The 19,046-nt window shown below is 33.3% G+C and overlaps 2 protein-coding genes across 2 annotated transcripts; one reads left to right on the top strand and one right to left on the bottom strand.

Moving 5' to 3' along the window:
• Window positions 1-264: 264 nt before the first annotated feature.
• Window positions 265-2,265, top strand: LOC111714038 (platelet-activating factor acetylhydrolase homolog 2). Its single transcript, XM_023489041.1, has 2 exons — window positions 265-631; window positions 1,157-2,265. Exons 1-2 carry the CDS (start codon window positions 401-403, stop codon window positions 2,132-2,134), a joined length of 1,209 nt encoding a protein of 402 aa, XP_023344809.1. The 5' UTR covers window positions 265-400; the 3' UTR covers window positions 2,135-2,265.
• A 1,139-nt stretch (window positions 2,266-3,404) lies between these two features.
• On the bottom strand, window positions 3,405-14,335 carry LOC111713792 (uncharacterized). Its single transcript, XM_023488733.1, has 15 exons — window positions 14,237-14,335; window positions 13,843-13,893; window positions 13,639-13,661; window positions 12,353-12,444; window positions 11,900-11,937; window positions 11,227-11,291; window positions 10,038-10,066; window positions 9,069-9,206; window positions 8,488-8,556; window positions 7,133-7,184; window positions 6,357-6,409; window positions 6,100-6,207; window positions 4,540-4,665; window positions 4,131-4,238; window positions 3,405-3,668 (listed from the first exon to the last, which is right to left on the bottom strand). The coding sequence occupies exons 4-15, from the start codon at window positions 12,382-12,384 to the stop codon at window positions 3,476-3,478; spliced, it is 1,011 nt and encodes a 336-aa protein (XP_023344501.1). The 5' UTR covers window positions 12,385-12,444; window positions 13,639-13,661; window positions 13,843-13,893; window positions 14,237-14,335; the 3' UTR covers window positions 3,405-3,475.
• Between the last annotated feature and the right edge of the window lie 4,711 nt (window positions 14,336-19,046).

Raw genomic sequence — 19,046 nt, 5'->3', positions numbered from 1 at the left:
TCCTCCCTGCTCTTGCCGGACTATTTTCTGGGGGCTTCACATAGTACTTTAATCTTATTTTAAAAGTTTAGAAAAAAATTCAACTATAGGAGAACTTGATAAAATGAATAGTTGATTTAGTTTTTAATTTAAAAAACGTAACTCCAACCCCCTGCCCTCCCTGGCCCCTCTCAACCTATGGGCCCACCCCTGTCAGAACTCGCATAGAAACATCAACTCCTCCCCGCCCCCCCCCTTAACCCTAACAATATTGTACACCTTACCCTTAAATTACCAGTTGACCAACGCTCTACACTTTGAGCAGAACTAATATTAACCTTGAAGCTCTCTCTCTCTCTCGCCGACTACTTCGGATAAACTTTTATTTGACTTTCGAATTATATTTCACATTGTTGACAAAATGAAGACTCCTCAAAGCCTTGTAAACATGTTGACCCCTAACTCCTTCCTCCCCCCCGCCTCGGGACCCTACGAGGTTGGGTATGTGGATATCATGACTGAAGGTAAACCTGAGAACTCTTCCTTTCTCCGGCTCTACTATCCAACCCAGCAGAACCATAAGTTCCTACCGGAGAGATGTCCTATCTGGACTGAACACGACACAAAGCATGGTTTCATCAATTTCCTTCAGGTATTTTTTATTCAATATTTATTTTTTTATCAAGATTTGTTTAATTTACACTCTCGGCATTCGATTTAATTTGTCTTTTCTTCGTTGGTTGTTTTTTACAACAAATCTTGAACAGCGGGGTTGCTTACATTGGACGCTCTGAATTATCCTTAAGTATTGATCTGTTTAAAAAACCGTTAAAATAATTGTATTACTGTATAAAGACATCCTATTATTGTATCCTCGACAAAATAGTCTACGGTTTCTTCTCAACAGTTATATATCTTTTTTTGTACACTGTAGAGAGAAGGGCTAAATATCTATTTTGATAGTCGAATTCAAAATGCTAATTTGGGCAATCTTTGTATAACCTCTTAGCGCGAGTGCGTGTGGCGATTAATTTAAAAATAGGTTCGAGGATTTTCCAACCTTAACCATGAATTAATTTACACTTTACATATTTCATTTAAAACACCCTTTGTAGAGAACAATTAGTCCCACCCTCCCACTCCCAGTCTTGTTAATTTTTAAATTTAACTGTTTTAGGCAATGATAAAGCGCTGGCCGTCCTGGGTTAACGACTCCGAGTTCAATATGCTTGGAGTTGTAAGAAGCATTGATTCTCTAGTCTCCTGGGCGTTTAGCCCTGCTTTTAGTCTAGGCTGGGGAGTCCTGGCCAAGAACCCCCGGATCCCAGTTATTCATCAGGCCCAAGCCTCCTCCCCTCAGTCGGGGAAGTGGCCGGTTGTTGTGTTCTCTCACGGTATGGGTTGCAATAGGTACGCGTACTCCAAGATATGTTATGATCTGTGTAGCGAGGGTGTTATAGTTGCCTCGGTAGAGCACAGAGACGGGTCAGCCTGTCATTCAAGATACAGGCTTGATGGAGAAACTAAAGAGATTCCACATCTTCTCTTGAAACCAAGCGAAGACGAGTATACTATTAGAAATAAACAGGTGAAACAGAGAGCTACTGAGGTTTCAAGAGCACTAGATATTCTGGTTAAACTCAACGAGGGATTATCTCCCGACAATATAATTGAACAAGAAGCTGGATACAGCTTCGAACATTTCAAAGGACAACTAGCGGTGGAGGAGCCGTATGTCATGGGACATTCCTTCGGCGGAGCAACAACTATTCTAGCTGCCGGGCAGGATTCTAGGTTCAAAGGAGCAGTAGCTATCGATCCTTGGATGTTTCCTGTTGGAGAACAGGAGTTCATTGTTCGGATTCCTGTTCTCATGTTGAACACTGAACATTTCCTGCATAAGAGTAATGTGGAGAAGGTTCGTGAGGTGTGTACTGATCTCAACGCTAGAGTCCTGGACGGAGCAGTTCACCTGGTTCACACGGATGCCCCGCTTCTCTTTGAGAACGATCTACTGAAAAGCGGATTGGGAATGAAGTGTAGCCGGAATACTGAAGAGGTTTTGGCTGAGAATCATTCGATCATCTGGGATTGGATCTCAAGATCTCTGCAAGGAATGCATATTGAAAAACGTTCCGATTGGGGTTTAATTTGAACCATTTCCTCCTAACCGCTGCATAGCTTTCTATGACTATTATTTATTATGAATATTATGTTTAATCGTACCTTTCATGTTAATTGTACATATTTTGACCGTATTTGATTATAAATACACTAAATTCTTAATTACTTCTTTTATTTTAGTGTGATTAGGAAGTATAGAGAAATTTTAAAATTCCTAGCTTTTAAATCTGTTTCACGAGATTTTTGTCATTTAAATTTAAGATAATTCAGATCATGTTAATCCGGTATCGTGCATAGAAACTTGCATTGGGCGGACTCGCCTTAAGTTTTAACCATTCGAGACTATGTTAGAAAAAACTTTATGACTTTATCCGAAATTAAAACATTTTTTTTTATTTGAAAAACGCGTTAAAATTTATCGTGTCTATAGTAAATATCAATTATTTGACGATTTGAAAGGAAGACGACATTGAAGACGACATTTATGAGGAAATAACCTTTTTTGCCTTTACCCCCTTCAAAATACTTAAAGGACTAAATGCATATTTAATAAAAGTAGACTAATAATTTTTAATGTTTAAACATGGCTTTTTATGTCTACCAGTGTGTTAAAATGATACTTTAGGGATTGAGCCCGCTCCATGCAGTACACCGGTATTATGTCTAAGTATCTAATTATTAAGAGGTTTCCATTTTTTTACTAGAAAACTACAGTCAAATCCTATTTTACTGGAGAAAAGGTATAACACGTACATGAAATTAACCTTTCCCGGGTTTACCGTCAGCCTTGTTAGCACATTTTCATGAATCTAACTAAGAATAAACTTGAGATTGTCAACAAAGATTCATGAGACCCTCCCTTTCAAAAAAGAAGTGTATGTCCGATTCAGAAGGATACCAAGTTAACACTTAGTCAGGGTTAGAATTAAGAAGACATTAACTTGTGTTCCGCTCTAAATTTTGGCCTTAAAAACAGAATTTATCAAGTTGAAAAAATAATGAAGTTGCCGGAAAACTTTTTCACTTAAAAAAACGACTATATCTTCTTTAATGTAACTCTTAAATGTGGGATCACTTGAACTGGTTTATACAGTCTCTTTAAACCGGAAAAGTAGGTTGCCCTAGATCCTATTTCTCCGTGACTAAAAATTATATTCCCGGACGGAATCTTCAAGATGTTGATGATGCAGTTTTCTCCCACAGTTTACAAAATGTAAGCTTCCCACAACATTGGATGAACCCCGGGTGATAAATTAACACGATCCTTGTATCCTCCTAAGCCGGGGATATTTAAAACAACGTTTTTCTCATCTTTTATTCTTGAATTATTCATTTAAACACAGACTAATCTTTTACAACATAATTGTTCCACTTAATAAAAGAAATTGTGCCTATTTATATAAAGATGAACGGAGACTAAAACAAAACCGAAGATAAAAATAAAAGTAAGGAATACTAAAGAACTGTTCACGTTTCTCCGGGTGATTAAAACGACTATCTCCAGGTTGGTTAAGGATTGAAAAGAAATTCCACTCTCCTTGCGTCTGTCAGGTATACAGTATAAACTAGAATATATATATGGTTTATTACAAATTGAACGTTTTAATTTCAGAATAAGGTAAGCTGGATGAAATAACTGTAAGGGGAATGGGATGAATACCTGTAAGATGAATCGGGATGAATGCCTGTAAGATGAATGGGATGAAAACCTGTAAGATGAATAAAATGACAACCTGTAAGATGAATGGGATGAAAACCTGTAAGATGAATAGAATGACAACCTGTAAGATGAATGGGATGAAAATCTGTAAGATGAATAGAATGACAACCTGTAAGATGAATGGGATGAATACCTGTAAGATGAATTGGGATGAATACCTGTAAGATGAATGGAATGAATACCTGTTTGATGTAAGTTAATTGATGAATATCTGTAAGAGGAATGGAATGAATACTTGTAAAATGAATGGAATGAATACCTGTAATATGAATGGGATGTATACCTGTAATATGAATAGGATGAATACCTGTAAGATGAATGGGATGAGTTTCCTCCACAAGGTTTGTCTCCGCATGATAGATTACAAGATTGTTTTGGTCCTAGCGACGAGGAGGATGGATATTCAGTAGAACAACTAAAAATATCATTAATATGTAATAAAAATCCTCCTATTCAAGAAAACCTAAAGAATATCACCAAAACCTTCTGCTCCCCTCAAAAACGAATTAAGACATGTACACCCATAAAACTATGAAATAGGAAGACGACTGTTAAAAATGAATTTTCTAGATACCGGTAAAACATTTTGCTTTATAACAACAACAAAGACACATAAGATTGCTTCAATGTCGTCTTTCTATTCCAGATTTGTATGGGTCTAGATCAGAAGTTGACGACTGACACAATAAATCATATCACAATTAAACTTAATAAACCTGCACTCTAAGGATCTTGAGGTTGGGTTAAGACGAACTCCAACAGTCTTTGCTCCAGGTAGGGTATTCTCACACAAGTTCTGACAGGTCTCAGGGTTCATCCTACTCAACCCCGTCAGTGAAGCACTAAAAAGTGTAATAAAAATTACTTTAACTAATTTTATAGAGATTTCTTTTTAAAATAATGATAACCGATAATTGAATAATACATCGGTGGGCACTATTTTAATATTCTATTTAATGCCTAAAGATTTTTATTTAGAATTATCCTGGATATGCTGCACCTGCACACAAGGCTCAAAGGGACTGTAGACGCAATTTCATGTAACCCTCCATTTGTAGAGTTGCGTGTCCAAATTCACAACCGTTCTCTTAAAATCTTTACTGATCAAGGATGTCGGACTAATATTTATTTAATCACACGGATTTCTGTTCCGTCGATGATCAAACACAGCAGGTTTAAATGGTGCTGGCCTCTTTTTAAATGGGGGGTAGGGTTCAGTTTAAATTACTTCAACAGTCCCTTTACGACCTGACTTGTAGACCAATTTCTAGGTTTCCTTTGATCATGTTATTATATTGTTGTATAACTAAGAGAGTTGAAGGTGAGATCCCGAAATTCGGCTTATATTGGTGTAACATCTTAACTTTGCTAGCAGTGAGGGTTATTTATACACAGGAATAGCGATCCAAAGGTTTGCAACCTCTTTCACAAAAATGGATGAGAATTTTGTCAATTAATTCTTAAACCTTGAAGTGCTTTATGGTTCTAAAGCTACAAAAAAGTATCATGAGTTAAAAGGGGTAAATTAAAAGACTAAAGCGTTGCGATACACAAAGACTTTACTTTGGTTAGTACAGACTGAACAGTACGGTTGAAAGCATTTACAGTACATATTGTACCGGTACGGATCATGCACTCTTAGATTGGAGTGATGTGTGTATCATGCGTAATACCATAATGTTATTTTTCATGTATGTGGGTATTAAATAAAAATTAGTGAACACAATTATCAAACCCATTAAAAAACATATACAGAGTTACACCCACAAACGATGAGACTGCAAAGACGTACCAAAACTTCACAAATTTGACGATTTGAAGCTTGATTTTTTATTTCTGCATGCAATAAAGTTCTCATATGGTTGAGTAAATTAATAATCACAGAAATAAGCCAGTTGTGGTCTACTAGGCACCCTGAATACAAGAAAAGAGTCGAAGAGTTAATTCCTTTTGCTTGTCTGTCTGTTTGTTTGTTGTATCCAATAAACGTCAAAACGGCTGAACCGATTTGACCCAAAATTTTTAAGTTTTACAATTACGCAGAAAAAATGACAGCATGAAAAGCAGCCTTCACCCATATAATTTGCGGTTTTAAAAATTAAATTAAGGAAACTTAGTTTCGTGTTTTCGTTTTGTTGTTAATGGATTTTTGTGATAAAATAGAACAAACATTTATTAATTGTCTATCGTTTTGCTTTGAATAAATTAAATTATACTTTGTGAATATGGTTTGTGGATTTTTGATTTGATTTGGAATATTTGAGTGAGCTCTTTACCTGAAATTAGATTTGAATAAATGTGAAAAGATGCATCCAATCATCTCTCCTTCACACGACACCGAACCTTCTCCAGGGTTGAGATCAGCAGAACAATGAACGTAATAACTTGAAGAAAGAAAATATTTTTAATTTTAGATTTAACTTTGTCAAGCATTCCTCTCAGATAAAATAAAAGTTTGGCAAAATCTTTCAAAACTTAAATTCTAAATTCTAAAAAGTTTCTGAAATTGAGAAAAGTTTTGAATCACACTTTCCTTGTATCTAGTTCTAGGTTAGAACAGAACTTGGTGGAGATAACATCTTCTCTCTTCAGGATTCAACATTCAGGGTTCAAGATTTGTCAGTTGGACGGATTAAAGATTTGTCAGTTGGACGGACTCAAGATTTGTCATTATTGGACGGATTCAAGATTTGTCAGTAAGATGGATTCAAGATTTGGCAGTAGGACGGATTCAAGATTTGTCAGTTGGACGGATTAAAGATTTGTCAGTTGGACGGACTCAAGATTTGTCATTATTGGACGGATTCAAGATTTGTCAGTAAGATGGATTCAAGATTTGGCAGTAGGACGGATTCAAAATTTGTCAGCTAGACGGATGCAAGATTTGTCAGTTGGATGGATTTAAGATTTGTCATTATTGGACGGATTCAAGATTTGTCAGTAGGACGGATTCCAGATTTGTCGTTATTGGACGGATTCAAGATTTGTCAGTAGGACAGATCCAAGATTTTTAATTGTAGGATGGATTTAAGATTTGTCAGTAGGACGGATTGAAGATTTGTCAGTAGAACGGATTAAAGATTTCAGACGACGCTACAACACCTGCTCTAATGCCATTTGCTCTATTGACATTTCCTCTATATTGACCTTTTGCTCTACATCCTTATAGATGTTTGCTGTTTCACATTATTTGCTCTATTACTAAACAGGTCATTTGCTCTATAAACAAATCTAAGACTTTATTAGATTAATTTCTAGAATGTTCTATAAACTAAAAGAAACTAAAAGACAAGGAGAATGCTAAGCTGCCTGTATTGTTGTGTTCTGTAGACAGCTACAGGTTACAGTGCTCCCGATCAATCTAAATAGAAACAATGGTTCTCCTGGTCGATATCAAGGAATATAAAACTAATGAATAAGTGGATATGGGTATATTTACATTCTACTATGTATGACGTACTAGGATAGCTCTAGGACTAGTTTAAACTAGCGTAAACAAACGACATATAGCAAATATATCAGGTCTGGGAAGGTTTGGAGAAGTAGTATCATTTCGTGGACAGCTTTATAACATTATTATTATATTTAAACATATTTGATATTTATATATCTATTTATAAATTTAGCTTGTCTGTCTGTCTGTTTGTTTGTTTGTATCCAATAAACGGCTAAACCGATCGGGCACAATTTTTTTGTTGGACATCACGTGACCACAGGGAAGGTTTATGAATGATAAAAATTTTAAAAAAAACGTGTTTTAAAGGTTTTTATTTTGTATAAAAGTTTAAATGCTTCAAAATCCGCGATTTTTTTTAAATCGCAACATTTTTTCTTCTTTATTTTAAAATGTAAACAAAAACGTTCACAATGTTCACAATTTAAAATAGAATATGCGCGCGAAGCGCCCTAAAAGCCTAGTATATTTATAAATTGATAAGATGAAGTTGAAGATTGAAATTTGGCATCAAAAAAACTTTAAAAGAATTGAATTTGAATGAAATTAAACTAACGTGACTTAAAGAATGAAATTAGAAAGTTATGTGATTAGGATGATAAGAATGATATTATTCAGAAAAAGAGATTAGAAGGTTGAGATTCATTTTAAAAGAATTATTTTAGTAGGATTTAAAAAATAATCCAGGGACCAAATGAAATGAGTAGCAAAAAGTAGTTAGATTACATAGACTACGTTGAACCACTTCTCTTGAACTTGAAATTAAAGTGGTTCAAATTGGTCCAAAAAGTACTTTTTGTAATTTAGTAAAAGAAATGCCACAATCTCAAATTTTCTAATTGAAATCTGAGTCCGAATTGAATGAATTTGAGTCGCGTCTCAAATCCGCCAAAAACCGGTTTCAATTGAGCGCCAGCTAAAATCTTGAAACATTGAATACAATCTTAAGTGGAACCAACTATACCGTAGCCGCGACTTAAATTTAAGCCGCGGCTCACTCAAATTCTTTAAATTCGGCCTTTGATGGTTTAAAATTTTTATATTTCAAACTTAGTTTATTTGATCCAACATAATTCATACCTCGAAATATCAAAGGTTTACGTCATTTGGTTATAGGGATATAGGGATTTTAAAATCAGAGTTTGTGACAAAGGCTGAACTCATTTGTTCCAAGGTATATTAAGGAAGGAAGGATATAATCCATGCCTACCTTGTAACAGCTAGAGTTGTTGTTTTATCATATTTTTGACAATCCCAGATACACTCAAACCTCTCAGATCTTTAGCAGGCATTGATAAACGACAAATCATTGATAGAACGTAGGTTTAGGATCATGAATTAAGGAAATTATCTAAAAAAGGATGAGACTTCAGAGACGACTTTACTGAGTTTATACTGTCTGTTTCCTGATATTTATGATGTCCTGCCACTGTAAACTTGTTTCTTTTCTTTAGAAAATCAAAAAAAAACATTAAAAGACTACATATATCAAAGGAAAACATTAAAAGACTACATATATCAAAGGAAAACATTAAAAGACTACATATATCAAAAGAAAAAGACTATTTAACATCCAGATCGTCCTATTATACCAGAGTGTCAGATCGTCTTTACAGTCTCATCCTTTGTGGTTAACCCTGTATCTACTTATTTGTCGAAATAAGTTATTTTGTCATTCATTAAAAATATAAAAATTGAAGTTTTGTCACGTTTTAATTTTCATTGTTATTTGTAAAATATGTATTATTTTAATATTTCTGAAAAGGAAAAAACTGTGAATTTGCTGCTCTCCTATTGAATGATTTAAGGTTTATATCCAGGGTCCAATTCAGATCCTCAGGTTGGATACAACCATGATAGCTGTAGGGTTTCCTGTATCCACATAGATCTGTTTTAGGATACTCACACTCCTCTCTTATACAATACACCCTGAGAAAAAAATAAAACAAGTGTTTTTAACTTTTAATCGATGACAATAAAACCATGTTTTTCAGTCGCCAAAGTAAATACAATTTGACCAAAAACTTAGAAAACTTAGATTAAAAATCCTAATTAGGCTGAGGGTTCATGGCTTTTTTTATACTTTTACATGACCATAGGATCGAATAAAGAGTAAGAATTAATTTATAATTTAACTTTATTTCTGTCTTTACGTTTTATTTGAAGTTCCCCAACCTACTAGATCTTTAAAGAAGAAAAGAAAATATGCATTAGAGAAACTTTTAATGAACAGGTCAACACAATGATTAAATGTTTTGTTTTTAAAGACTTATCGTTTTTAAATTTTTAGAAAGTAATATGTATATAGGAACGGGAGCGTGAGGACGAGAGGTTAGAAGGGGAGGGGGTATTTAGGAACGGGAGCGTGAGGACGAGAGGTTAGAAGGGGAGGGGGTATTTAGGAACGGGAGCGTGAGGACGAGAGGTTAGAAGGGGGGGGGGAGGTATTGTAGGATTTTTGTAAAGCTATAGTGCAATGAACCAATTTCGAACTAATTTCAAGGTTGGTTGGATTTCCGTTGAAGTGTAGAAGTATTACCAGGGAATAGATTTCATTTTAACAAATGAAAGTCTATTATTTTTTAATTGTTTCAATTTTGAACAATGAAAAATTTGTTTAAAACTATTTGAATTCATACTTTTATATAATGTTTCGATAAGGTGAACCAGTAGAGTGTGTCAGTTATCAGCATATTTAGGCAAATAAAGGGATATTATGGATTTAACACATGGATAGAGGATACAGGATGAAACCTCTACCTGAGAAGATCCTTGCTTGCATCTCCACACTTCGCCCAAACCAGAGTTTTAACTTGACTGATAGGTTTAGAATTACAGGGAGGATTAGAACCTGGAGATGGGTCATTAATATGAAATAGAACCAGGAGAAGGAAGATTCATGGTAGAACTAGAATCAGGAGAATGGTAGAACTAGAACCTGGGGAAGGATGATAAATGGTAGAACTAGAACCAGGAGAAGGATGATTAATGGTAGAACTAGACCCAGAAGATGGATGATAAATGGTAGAACTAGACCCAGGAGAACGATGATTAATGGTAAACTAGACCCAGAAGATGGATGATAAATGGTAGAACTAGACCCAGGAGAAGGTTGATTAATGGTAGAACTAGAACCAGGAGAAGGATGATTAATGGTAGAACTAGACACAGGAGAAGGATGATTAATGGTAGATCTTGAACCTGGAAAAGGATGATAAATGGTAAAACTAGAACCTGGAGAAAGATTATTAATGGTAGAACTAAAACCTGGAAAAGAATTATTAATGGTAGAACTAGAACCAGGAGAAGGATGATTAATGGAAAAAACTAGACCCAGGAGAAGGATGATTAATGGTAGAACTAGAACCTGGAGAAGGATGATTAATGGTAGAACTAGAACCTGGAGAAAGATGATTAATGGTAGAACAGGAACCTTGTGAAGGATTATTATTGGTAGAACTAGAACCTGGCGAAGGATGATTAAAGGTAGAACTAGAACCTGGTGAAGGATTATTAATGGTAAGAATAGAACCTTGGGAAGGATGATTAATGGTAGAACTAGAACCTGGTGAAGGATTATTAATAGTAGAACTAAACCTGGTAAAGGATGATTAATGGTAGAACTAAACCCGGAGAAGAATGATTAATGGTAGAACTAGAACCTAGAGAAAGATAATCAATGGTAGAAATAAACCAGAAAAAGGACGTTTAAAGATAGAAAAAGAGCCCGGAGAAAGATTAAGGATTGTATTGAAAGGACTAAACCTTTACCAGGAGAAGGTTAAATTCTTCTCATTATTCATTGAGTTACAATGTAGGGAATATTTATTTGAGTTTTAATTACTTTCTCCGGAGCAAATATCTCCTTAAATATTTAATCTAAAATTCTAATTTTGAAATTAAAAAAATATTTACGTGGGATTTAAAAAAAAGTATATGGTTTAGGTTCCTTGAATTGTCCTCCAGGACACGGAACCTCGCACTCCGATAAATCAACCTTGGACCTTCCTTCAACTAAGTAAGTAAGTAAGTAAGTAAGTAAGTAAGTAAGTAAGTAAGTAATTAATTAAGTAAGTAAGTAAGTAATTTTTTATTCTTGAATAAAACAAAAACATACAAAATTAAGTGTTTTAGGAGAAAATTATTGAAAAACCCTTCAAAAATAGAGGTTGTGGGAATATTTCCCTCCAATTCTAAAAAATAAAATAAATAATTATTGTTAGTATTAAACCATTGAGAAAGTTTAATCAAGGTCTGTGTAAAATCGTAACATTGTTTTTTTAATAACGATGTCCCCATATATATCAATACAAAATCGCTAACTAAAATGGTGGTATAAATACAGAGGCTGACATGTATTGCAATACAGTATCCGGTTCTGAAACACTACTGAATACAGAGGTGTTACTGTATATACCAATGAATTATCAGGTCCTAGAATTGTATCATATCACCATATTAGTGACCGACACTATATTGATATATATGCTGACCACTGTACATCCAACGAACTCTCTTTGATTACTCAGAGTGTTAAAAAGGGGTCTGATTAATTATTCGAGTTTTAAATGGGATTTTGATGTTTGATTGAACTCATTTAAAAAATGTTTGTGTATTCAAACCTGAATCTGAAGCACCACAAATACAGTTGAAACTGGCTCTGCATGCAAAAAAAAAACATATTTAACCAAATTTTTTCACAAAAATGCATCATAACATAATGCAATAGTTGAAATAAACTAGTTTAAAGGTGAGCTTTTAATGGAATATTCGGAATCTAGTCGCAGCGCTCGCCCCCTCCCCCCTACAGCCTACGGTGCCTCGGAAGACCTAACCTAACCTTTGGGAAGATGCCGCTTGGGAAATTGAACATTTGGGAAGGTGCCACTGGAGAAATTGTCACTTTAGAATTCGCCCTTGGGAAATTGCCTTTGATAAATTCCCTAACAACGTTCCAAGATCGTTTTAAATATAATTTAGGGAACAACTGCATCCACATAAAAAAGTAGTAAGAAAAGTTTTGTTTAGCTGTCCTACCCCCTTTTTAAGATCTTCAACCCCCTTAATTTGAATACCTGAAAAAAGTTGAATCTGAATGACTGACCATCACATAAACAGTTCTAGGTTGTTCTAGCAGACAATGGGAGATACAGGACTCAAGAGAATACTATGAATTCAAGAGAATACTATGAATTCAAGAGAATACTATGAATTCAAGAGAACATTATGAATTCAAGAGAACACTATGAATTCAAGAGAATATTATGAATTCAAGAGAATACTATAAATTCAAGAGAATACAATGAATTCAAGAGAATACTATGAATTCAAGAGAATATTATGGATTCAAGAGAATATTATGAATTCAAGAGAATACTATGAATTCAAGAGAATACTATGAATTCAAGAGAATACTATGAATTCAAGAGAATACTATGAATTCAAGAGAATACTATAAATTCAAGAGAATTCTATGAGTTCAAGAGAATACTATGAATTCAAGAGAATTCTATGAATTCAAGAGAATTCTATGAATTCAAGAGAATACTATGAATTCAAGAGAATATAAATTCAAGAGAATTCTATGAGTTCAAGAGAATTCTATGAATTCAAGAGAATTCTATGAATTCAAGAGAATATTATGAATTCAAGAGAATACTATGAATTCAGGAGAATTCTATGAATTCAAGAGAATACTATAAATTCAAGAGAATACTATGAGTTCAAGATACTATGAATTCAAGAGAATATTATGAATTCAAGAGAATACTATGAATTTTAGAGAATACTATGAATTTAAGAGAATTCTATGAATTCAAGAGAATACTATGAATTCAAGAGAATACTATGAATTCATAGTATTCTCTAAAATTCATAATATTCTCTTGAATTCATAGTATTCTCTTGAATTCATAATATTCTCTTGAATTCATAGTATTCTCTTGAATTCATAATATTCTCTTGAATTCATAGTATTCTCTTGAATTCAAGAGAATACAATGAATTCAAGAGAATTCTATGAATTCAAGAGAATACTATGAATTCAAGAGAATTCTATGAATTCAAGAGAACACTATGAATTCAAGAGAATACTATGAATTCAAGAGAATACTATGAATTCAAGAGAATACTATGAATTCAAGAGAATACTTTGAATTCAAGAGAATGCTATGAATTCTGTTAGATCAAATAATTTATCAAATAATATTAAAGATTTACACCAGGAAATCTCATGAAAATGTTCAGCATTTCAGCTTTAATATAACAATGACTTATTTTAGATATTTTTTTAATTTCCAACTAATTAAAAATGAGAACAGATTTAGACATTTTATTACATTCTGTTTCACTATAATTTTACCTCCTTTAGGTCTTTAGAAGAAACTAAGCAAAGCATTTTCTCTTAAGATAAAGTCATAATCGATTAAACACATTTGTACAAATAAAGTAAAATTTTTTATTAATTTTTTAAAAAAGAGCAGTTTTGTTTCCGAGACAAAATTCCATTCTAATCACTGAAAATAGTGAAGTTTGAGAAAAGTTTGAAAGAGAAAAGTTTGCTTCCCAAAATGAAGTTTTTTCAAGTCAAGAGTAGTTTCATGAAGACAGAACTCGTCTAAATCAGGGTTCAAGTTTACTCTCAATACAAATTCAATAAAATAAACATGGATTTAGGAAAAAAAGGTAAACCTTTAAAATAAACTTGATTACGATCAAAAAAGAAAGAAAGAGAAACCTAGATAGAAAATAAAAACAACAAAAAATACCTAGAACTAAAACAGGAACAAGAATAGAAGCAAAAACATAAACAATTCTAAGACACAAGCCCACAAAAGAAAGAGACAAGGAAAAACAGGACAAGAGAATTAAGAGAAAATGAAAAAGGAGAAAAGAACCCTAAGACCAGGACGGAATGGTTTCAAATGATGTAAATCTTGGTTTCCCTGCAGGTTCTCTACCGGATAAGTTCCGTTGTATCTCCGAATTATCATCTCTCTGAGCATATGAAGACCTGGAACTGAGGACCTGGAGTAAAAGTATAATCAATACAGGTCTCATGTTCCTCTAATACTGGACATATGAAGCTGAACATACAGGTCTAAATTATTTTCCACAAATTTTATCAAAAAAGGAAGATTTTTTACTTTTTATAAATATTATAAATATCATTTTCAATCTAAAACATCTGAATTTTAAATTGGTCAATAGAAGTATTTTCTTTCAAGTTTAAAGGCAAACATAACATTTACACAAAATTAAAAGTTTAAATCATTTTTGAAGATCCGTAAGAATTTTATTGATTTATTGATTGCGCCAAATTGTTTACAATATGTATACTAGGAGAAAGGACGAATTAGAGAGAGATCTATAAAGATGACGGGAGCATCACAAGTGTTAAATAAAATAAAGGAATTCAGTTTAAGTGACAACATTTTTATCGTAATATTTAATTTTTTTTTTTTTTGCTAAGGGTGGGTTTTGATATGTCTATTGTCTAAAGGTTTAGTAATTTGATATGTCTATTGTCTAAAGGTTTAGTGCTTTGATATGTCTATTGGCTAAGGGTTCAGGGCTATGATATGTCTGTTGTCTAAGGGTTAAGTCATGTCTATTGGCTAAGGGTTCACGGTTATGACATGTCTATTGGCTAAGGGTTCAGGTCTATGATATGTCTTGAGTATAATATTGTCTATGGTGGTTTACAAACTATTAATGTGTGTATCAACTACTCGGCAAAGTATCTACACAATAAGAGATAATTGTTTTCTTTTTATTTCTTCTCATTAGGTTTATAGAGAGGATAATCTATAATCAATTCATCTCATTTGTATAATGAATTATACATATGTATATATGTATAAATAAAATATATAAATATATATGTGCATTTACTTATATAAAAATGTCTACTAACAATATGGTTGTAATGCACCTAGTTTTACCAGTAACTTTATTTCAAATTCTTGTTATAGAAACACTTGTTCCTAAAATTATATAAAAATTTCAGTAAAATTATTTTTTTGATACATTTTCAAAACTTGTTGACGACCTTACAGTTAAACTCTTTATAAATGTCGATACATAGGTTAGAATTGGGGTTTCTACCCATTCAATAAAGTTGTAAAAAAAATTTTTGCAAAGAAAGAAAAAAATTCACAGTTGCAGGAAACTATCTTATACTCTAGGTTGAATTAAATCTTATGTCTTAGAGTCATTCATTTTTTATTAATGATTTTACAAAAAAAACGAGTTTGCAGTTGCAGGAATTCAAAAATGTAAGGAAAAAGAAAGAATAAATTCCGTACAGTCGTCTCTTAAGTCTCATCCTTTGTAGGTAACCCTGTATGCAAGAAAAAAGAAGAAATGTCGTAAAGTTTAATTTATTGTTGGTAACCTGGTGTCCTCCTTATTATATTTTATCTCTGGTGACCTCCTTATTATATTTTATCCCTGGTGACCTCCTTATTATATTTTATCCCTGGTGACCCCCTTATTATATTTTATTTAATATTTTAACAAGATATTTGAGAAATAATGAAGATATAGAAATTTTTTAGTTTTTCTTCAATAGATATTTCTCTGGTTTGAATTGTGCTTTATGGATTATTTATCGTTCTAATACAATACAGGGAGAACCATTTAACAGTGGAATTAAACTGGTCTTAAATTTTCGTAGTATAGGTAACTTTAATGGCCCTAAACCTGATCAATTGAAAAAAAAGGATGATTAGGGTTTTAACCCTATTGCGGCAGGGGAGGGGGGGATAACTCAAAAAGTATTGGTTTGAGGCTGTTCGATTTTTTTTACTTTTCTAACTAACACATGCCCCTCCGTTTAAGCTCAAAGCGGGAATTTTATACCTATTGCTTAAGTTCTCAGGCATACTGCCTGAATGCCTTATTTTACCTTTGCCTGACTAAATCATATAACAGTGCATGATCACCCTTAATTGTATTGATGTCCCTCTCTCCCTTTTTGTTTTGCTAAATTGTAATTTCAGCCTCAGCGCTGAACATTCTACTTTCATGTGACAGGTCTCCTGCACTTCAAGTTAGTTATTATTTGCAGCCAGGGAGCAATAGCTTCCCTGCTATGAACCGCATATTTTTACTTTTCTGTACAAGGAGGGTTGCTATTCAACGAAGGATAATCAAGTGACCCGCTCAGAGGTAACTTTGTTGTAGGATCCAACAGAGCAATGTCCTAGAGTCTCATTTCACTGCTTGTGAGAAGGTTATATGGTAGGAAGAGGAGAGTGGAGATGAGGATAAGGGTTTGTACGAGTGACTATCAGGAATGTTTCGTTAAAAAGCACTCCATTTGTTCACATTTTATACTGTTTCCCAGTCCAGCGGAATTCCTCAGAAAGTATCGCATTTAGTGTGCATCGCTGCATGCAGAATGCGGAGTTGTCCCCTTTTATCAGCTCTCCTTAGGGAGCAGGGTCAGGGCCCTTCCAGAAAGGGCTCCGATCGCTAAGTGGAGTAGATATAAAACCGGATTAGTATTAGACATATTAGCTCTTTGTTATTTGTATTTCTTGACTTAGTACCCCGGTCGTGGGTACTGTAGTTTAGTTGTATAGATCTATATATTTATAATATTAAAGAATAGTACGGATTGTATATATCTATATGTCTAAGATTAAGGAATAGTACGGATTGTATAGATCTATATATGTCTAAGATTAAAGAATAGGACGGATTGTATAGATCTATATCTCTAAGATTAAAGAATAGGACGGGTTGTATAGATCTATATATTTCTAAGATTAAAGAATAGTAAGGATTGTATAGATCTATATATGTCTAAGATTAAAGAATAGGACGGATTGTATAGATCTATATGCGTCTAATATTAAAGAATAGGACGGACTGTATAGATCTTTATATTTCTAAGATTAAAGAATAGGACGGATTAAATAGATCTATATATGTCTAAGATTAAAGAATAGGACGGATTGTATAGATCTATATGCGTCTAATATTAAAGAATAGGACGGACTGTATAGATCTATGTATGTCTAAGATTAAAGAATAGGATGATGTATTAAGAAGTTTTTATGTTTTCTAGATGAACCATATAATCGTGTACATCTGTAGTAAGTATGTCAATCTAAGAATTCAGGGTTGTTTTTGCTCCAGCAAACCCTTGCTTTGATTAGATCCCATAGAACCCTCTCAACTCTTTTTGCTGGAAGAACTGAAAGCCCCTGGTTACAGTTTCTGAGTCAAGTATACAACATAAAGTAATCAATGAACCAGTTCAAACAAGAAAATAAGTTACTACTATTTAACACAACTTTTTTCTCTGCAAATCTAAAAAATGATAAAATTCCTAACAACTATTGTTTGTTGAAAAATTCATTTTATTTGAAAATTTCTATGAAATCTTGCTGAAATGATTTTCTTCATATCCCCCTCCCCTCTTCCTTCTAAGTGAAAAGAATAAAATTAAAATTATGTAAAACTACAAAATTGAAAGTTTTGAAGATCTGCACTGAGAGTGCATTCTTCAACATGATCGAAAAATGCCGCAATTATAAACTTGATGCATTCTTGTCATCTTTTAATAGATAATGTTTTATAATAAAATAAAAAAGTAAAAAGTAATATTTCGTGACGAAACTAAAGAATTTGAGAAATCACTAAGAAAAGTAAGGGGTTTAATAATGTAAGGATAGATATGTAGTGAGCAAAGTGTACAAATTATTCTGTATGAGAACTGGGAAGAATATCCATAGATAAATAAATAAACATAGATAGCTTATGTACGCAAAATCACCAAGAATTGTACAGTCCGCGAAATCACACTTCTTTTTTAGACCAGNACACTTGATCTAGGATAATTTACTCTACCACCCTCCACCCTTTAAGTCTAGGGTTTGGTACACACTACACAACTCATGACAAAAATAACGGAGATTTTATTTTAAAAATCATCTTACATTTTTTCAGTTCAAAATTTATCTTTCCCAACTCCTTAAACCTTTCTGTAGATAATTTAGTTTTCATTCAAATTCTGAATTCTTTAAATCATTGATCAATAGGCTACTGTACCATTTATATCTATGTCTCTGATCTAAGATTGCTCAATTGAGACCAACGTTAGAGCGCTCTGTGTGTTTTATCTATACATGAGAAATGACCTAGAAACTTGAACCTGGAGCAATATCTCTGGAGACTTTACTCCTGGAATAGAATTACCACGAACCATGTTCAACGATTCAAAATTCAAAATACTTTTTTTTACAAAATCTTATTGTTGTTTTATCAGGAACTATGAAACCAAAGATGTTATGTTTAAAAATATTTCACATTTTTAGGAGTGAATGGAGAAAATGGAAGGTTATGAGTTATGGAGGGGTAAGGAAGAGAGTATGCGGCAGAGTAAGGATCTTATGCAGTATAGGGATTGTATGAAAGGGTGTACATTGAATTGTATAAAGTGTATGGATCGTATGGAGTGTATGCAGGCCCGTAACTGGATGCTTTTAAATAGGAGGAAGGGTGCGCGAGGCCAGGGGTTGCAAGAGGGCAACGACCCCCTTCTTAGAAAATTTTTGATTTTTCTGTCTGAAAACCACGTTTTTTACTTTAAATTGGTGAAGTGTTCCAATCTTTTTCATTGCTTAATTTCATATCATTGAAATGTCATCAACACAGCATTGAACAATAATATCTGGAAACAAATTATTTTTATTGATATAATGCAATAAATGTATAATAAATATTTGTAAAAAAAAACTGTTTAAAATTTGCAAAATG

Source organism: Eurytemora carolleeae, unplaced genomic scaffold, assembly GCF_000591075.1.
Source record: "Eurytemora carolleeae unplaced genomic scaffold, Eaff_2.0 scaffold84, whole genome shotgun sequence".
NCBI lineage: Eukaryota > Metazoa > Arthropoda > Copepoda > Calanoida > Temoridae > Eurytemora > Eurytemora carolleeae.
The sequence above is the reverse complement of the archived record's forward strand: the minus strand, read 5'-3'. Positions and strand labels throughout refer to the sequence as shown.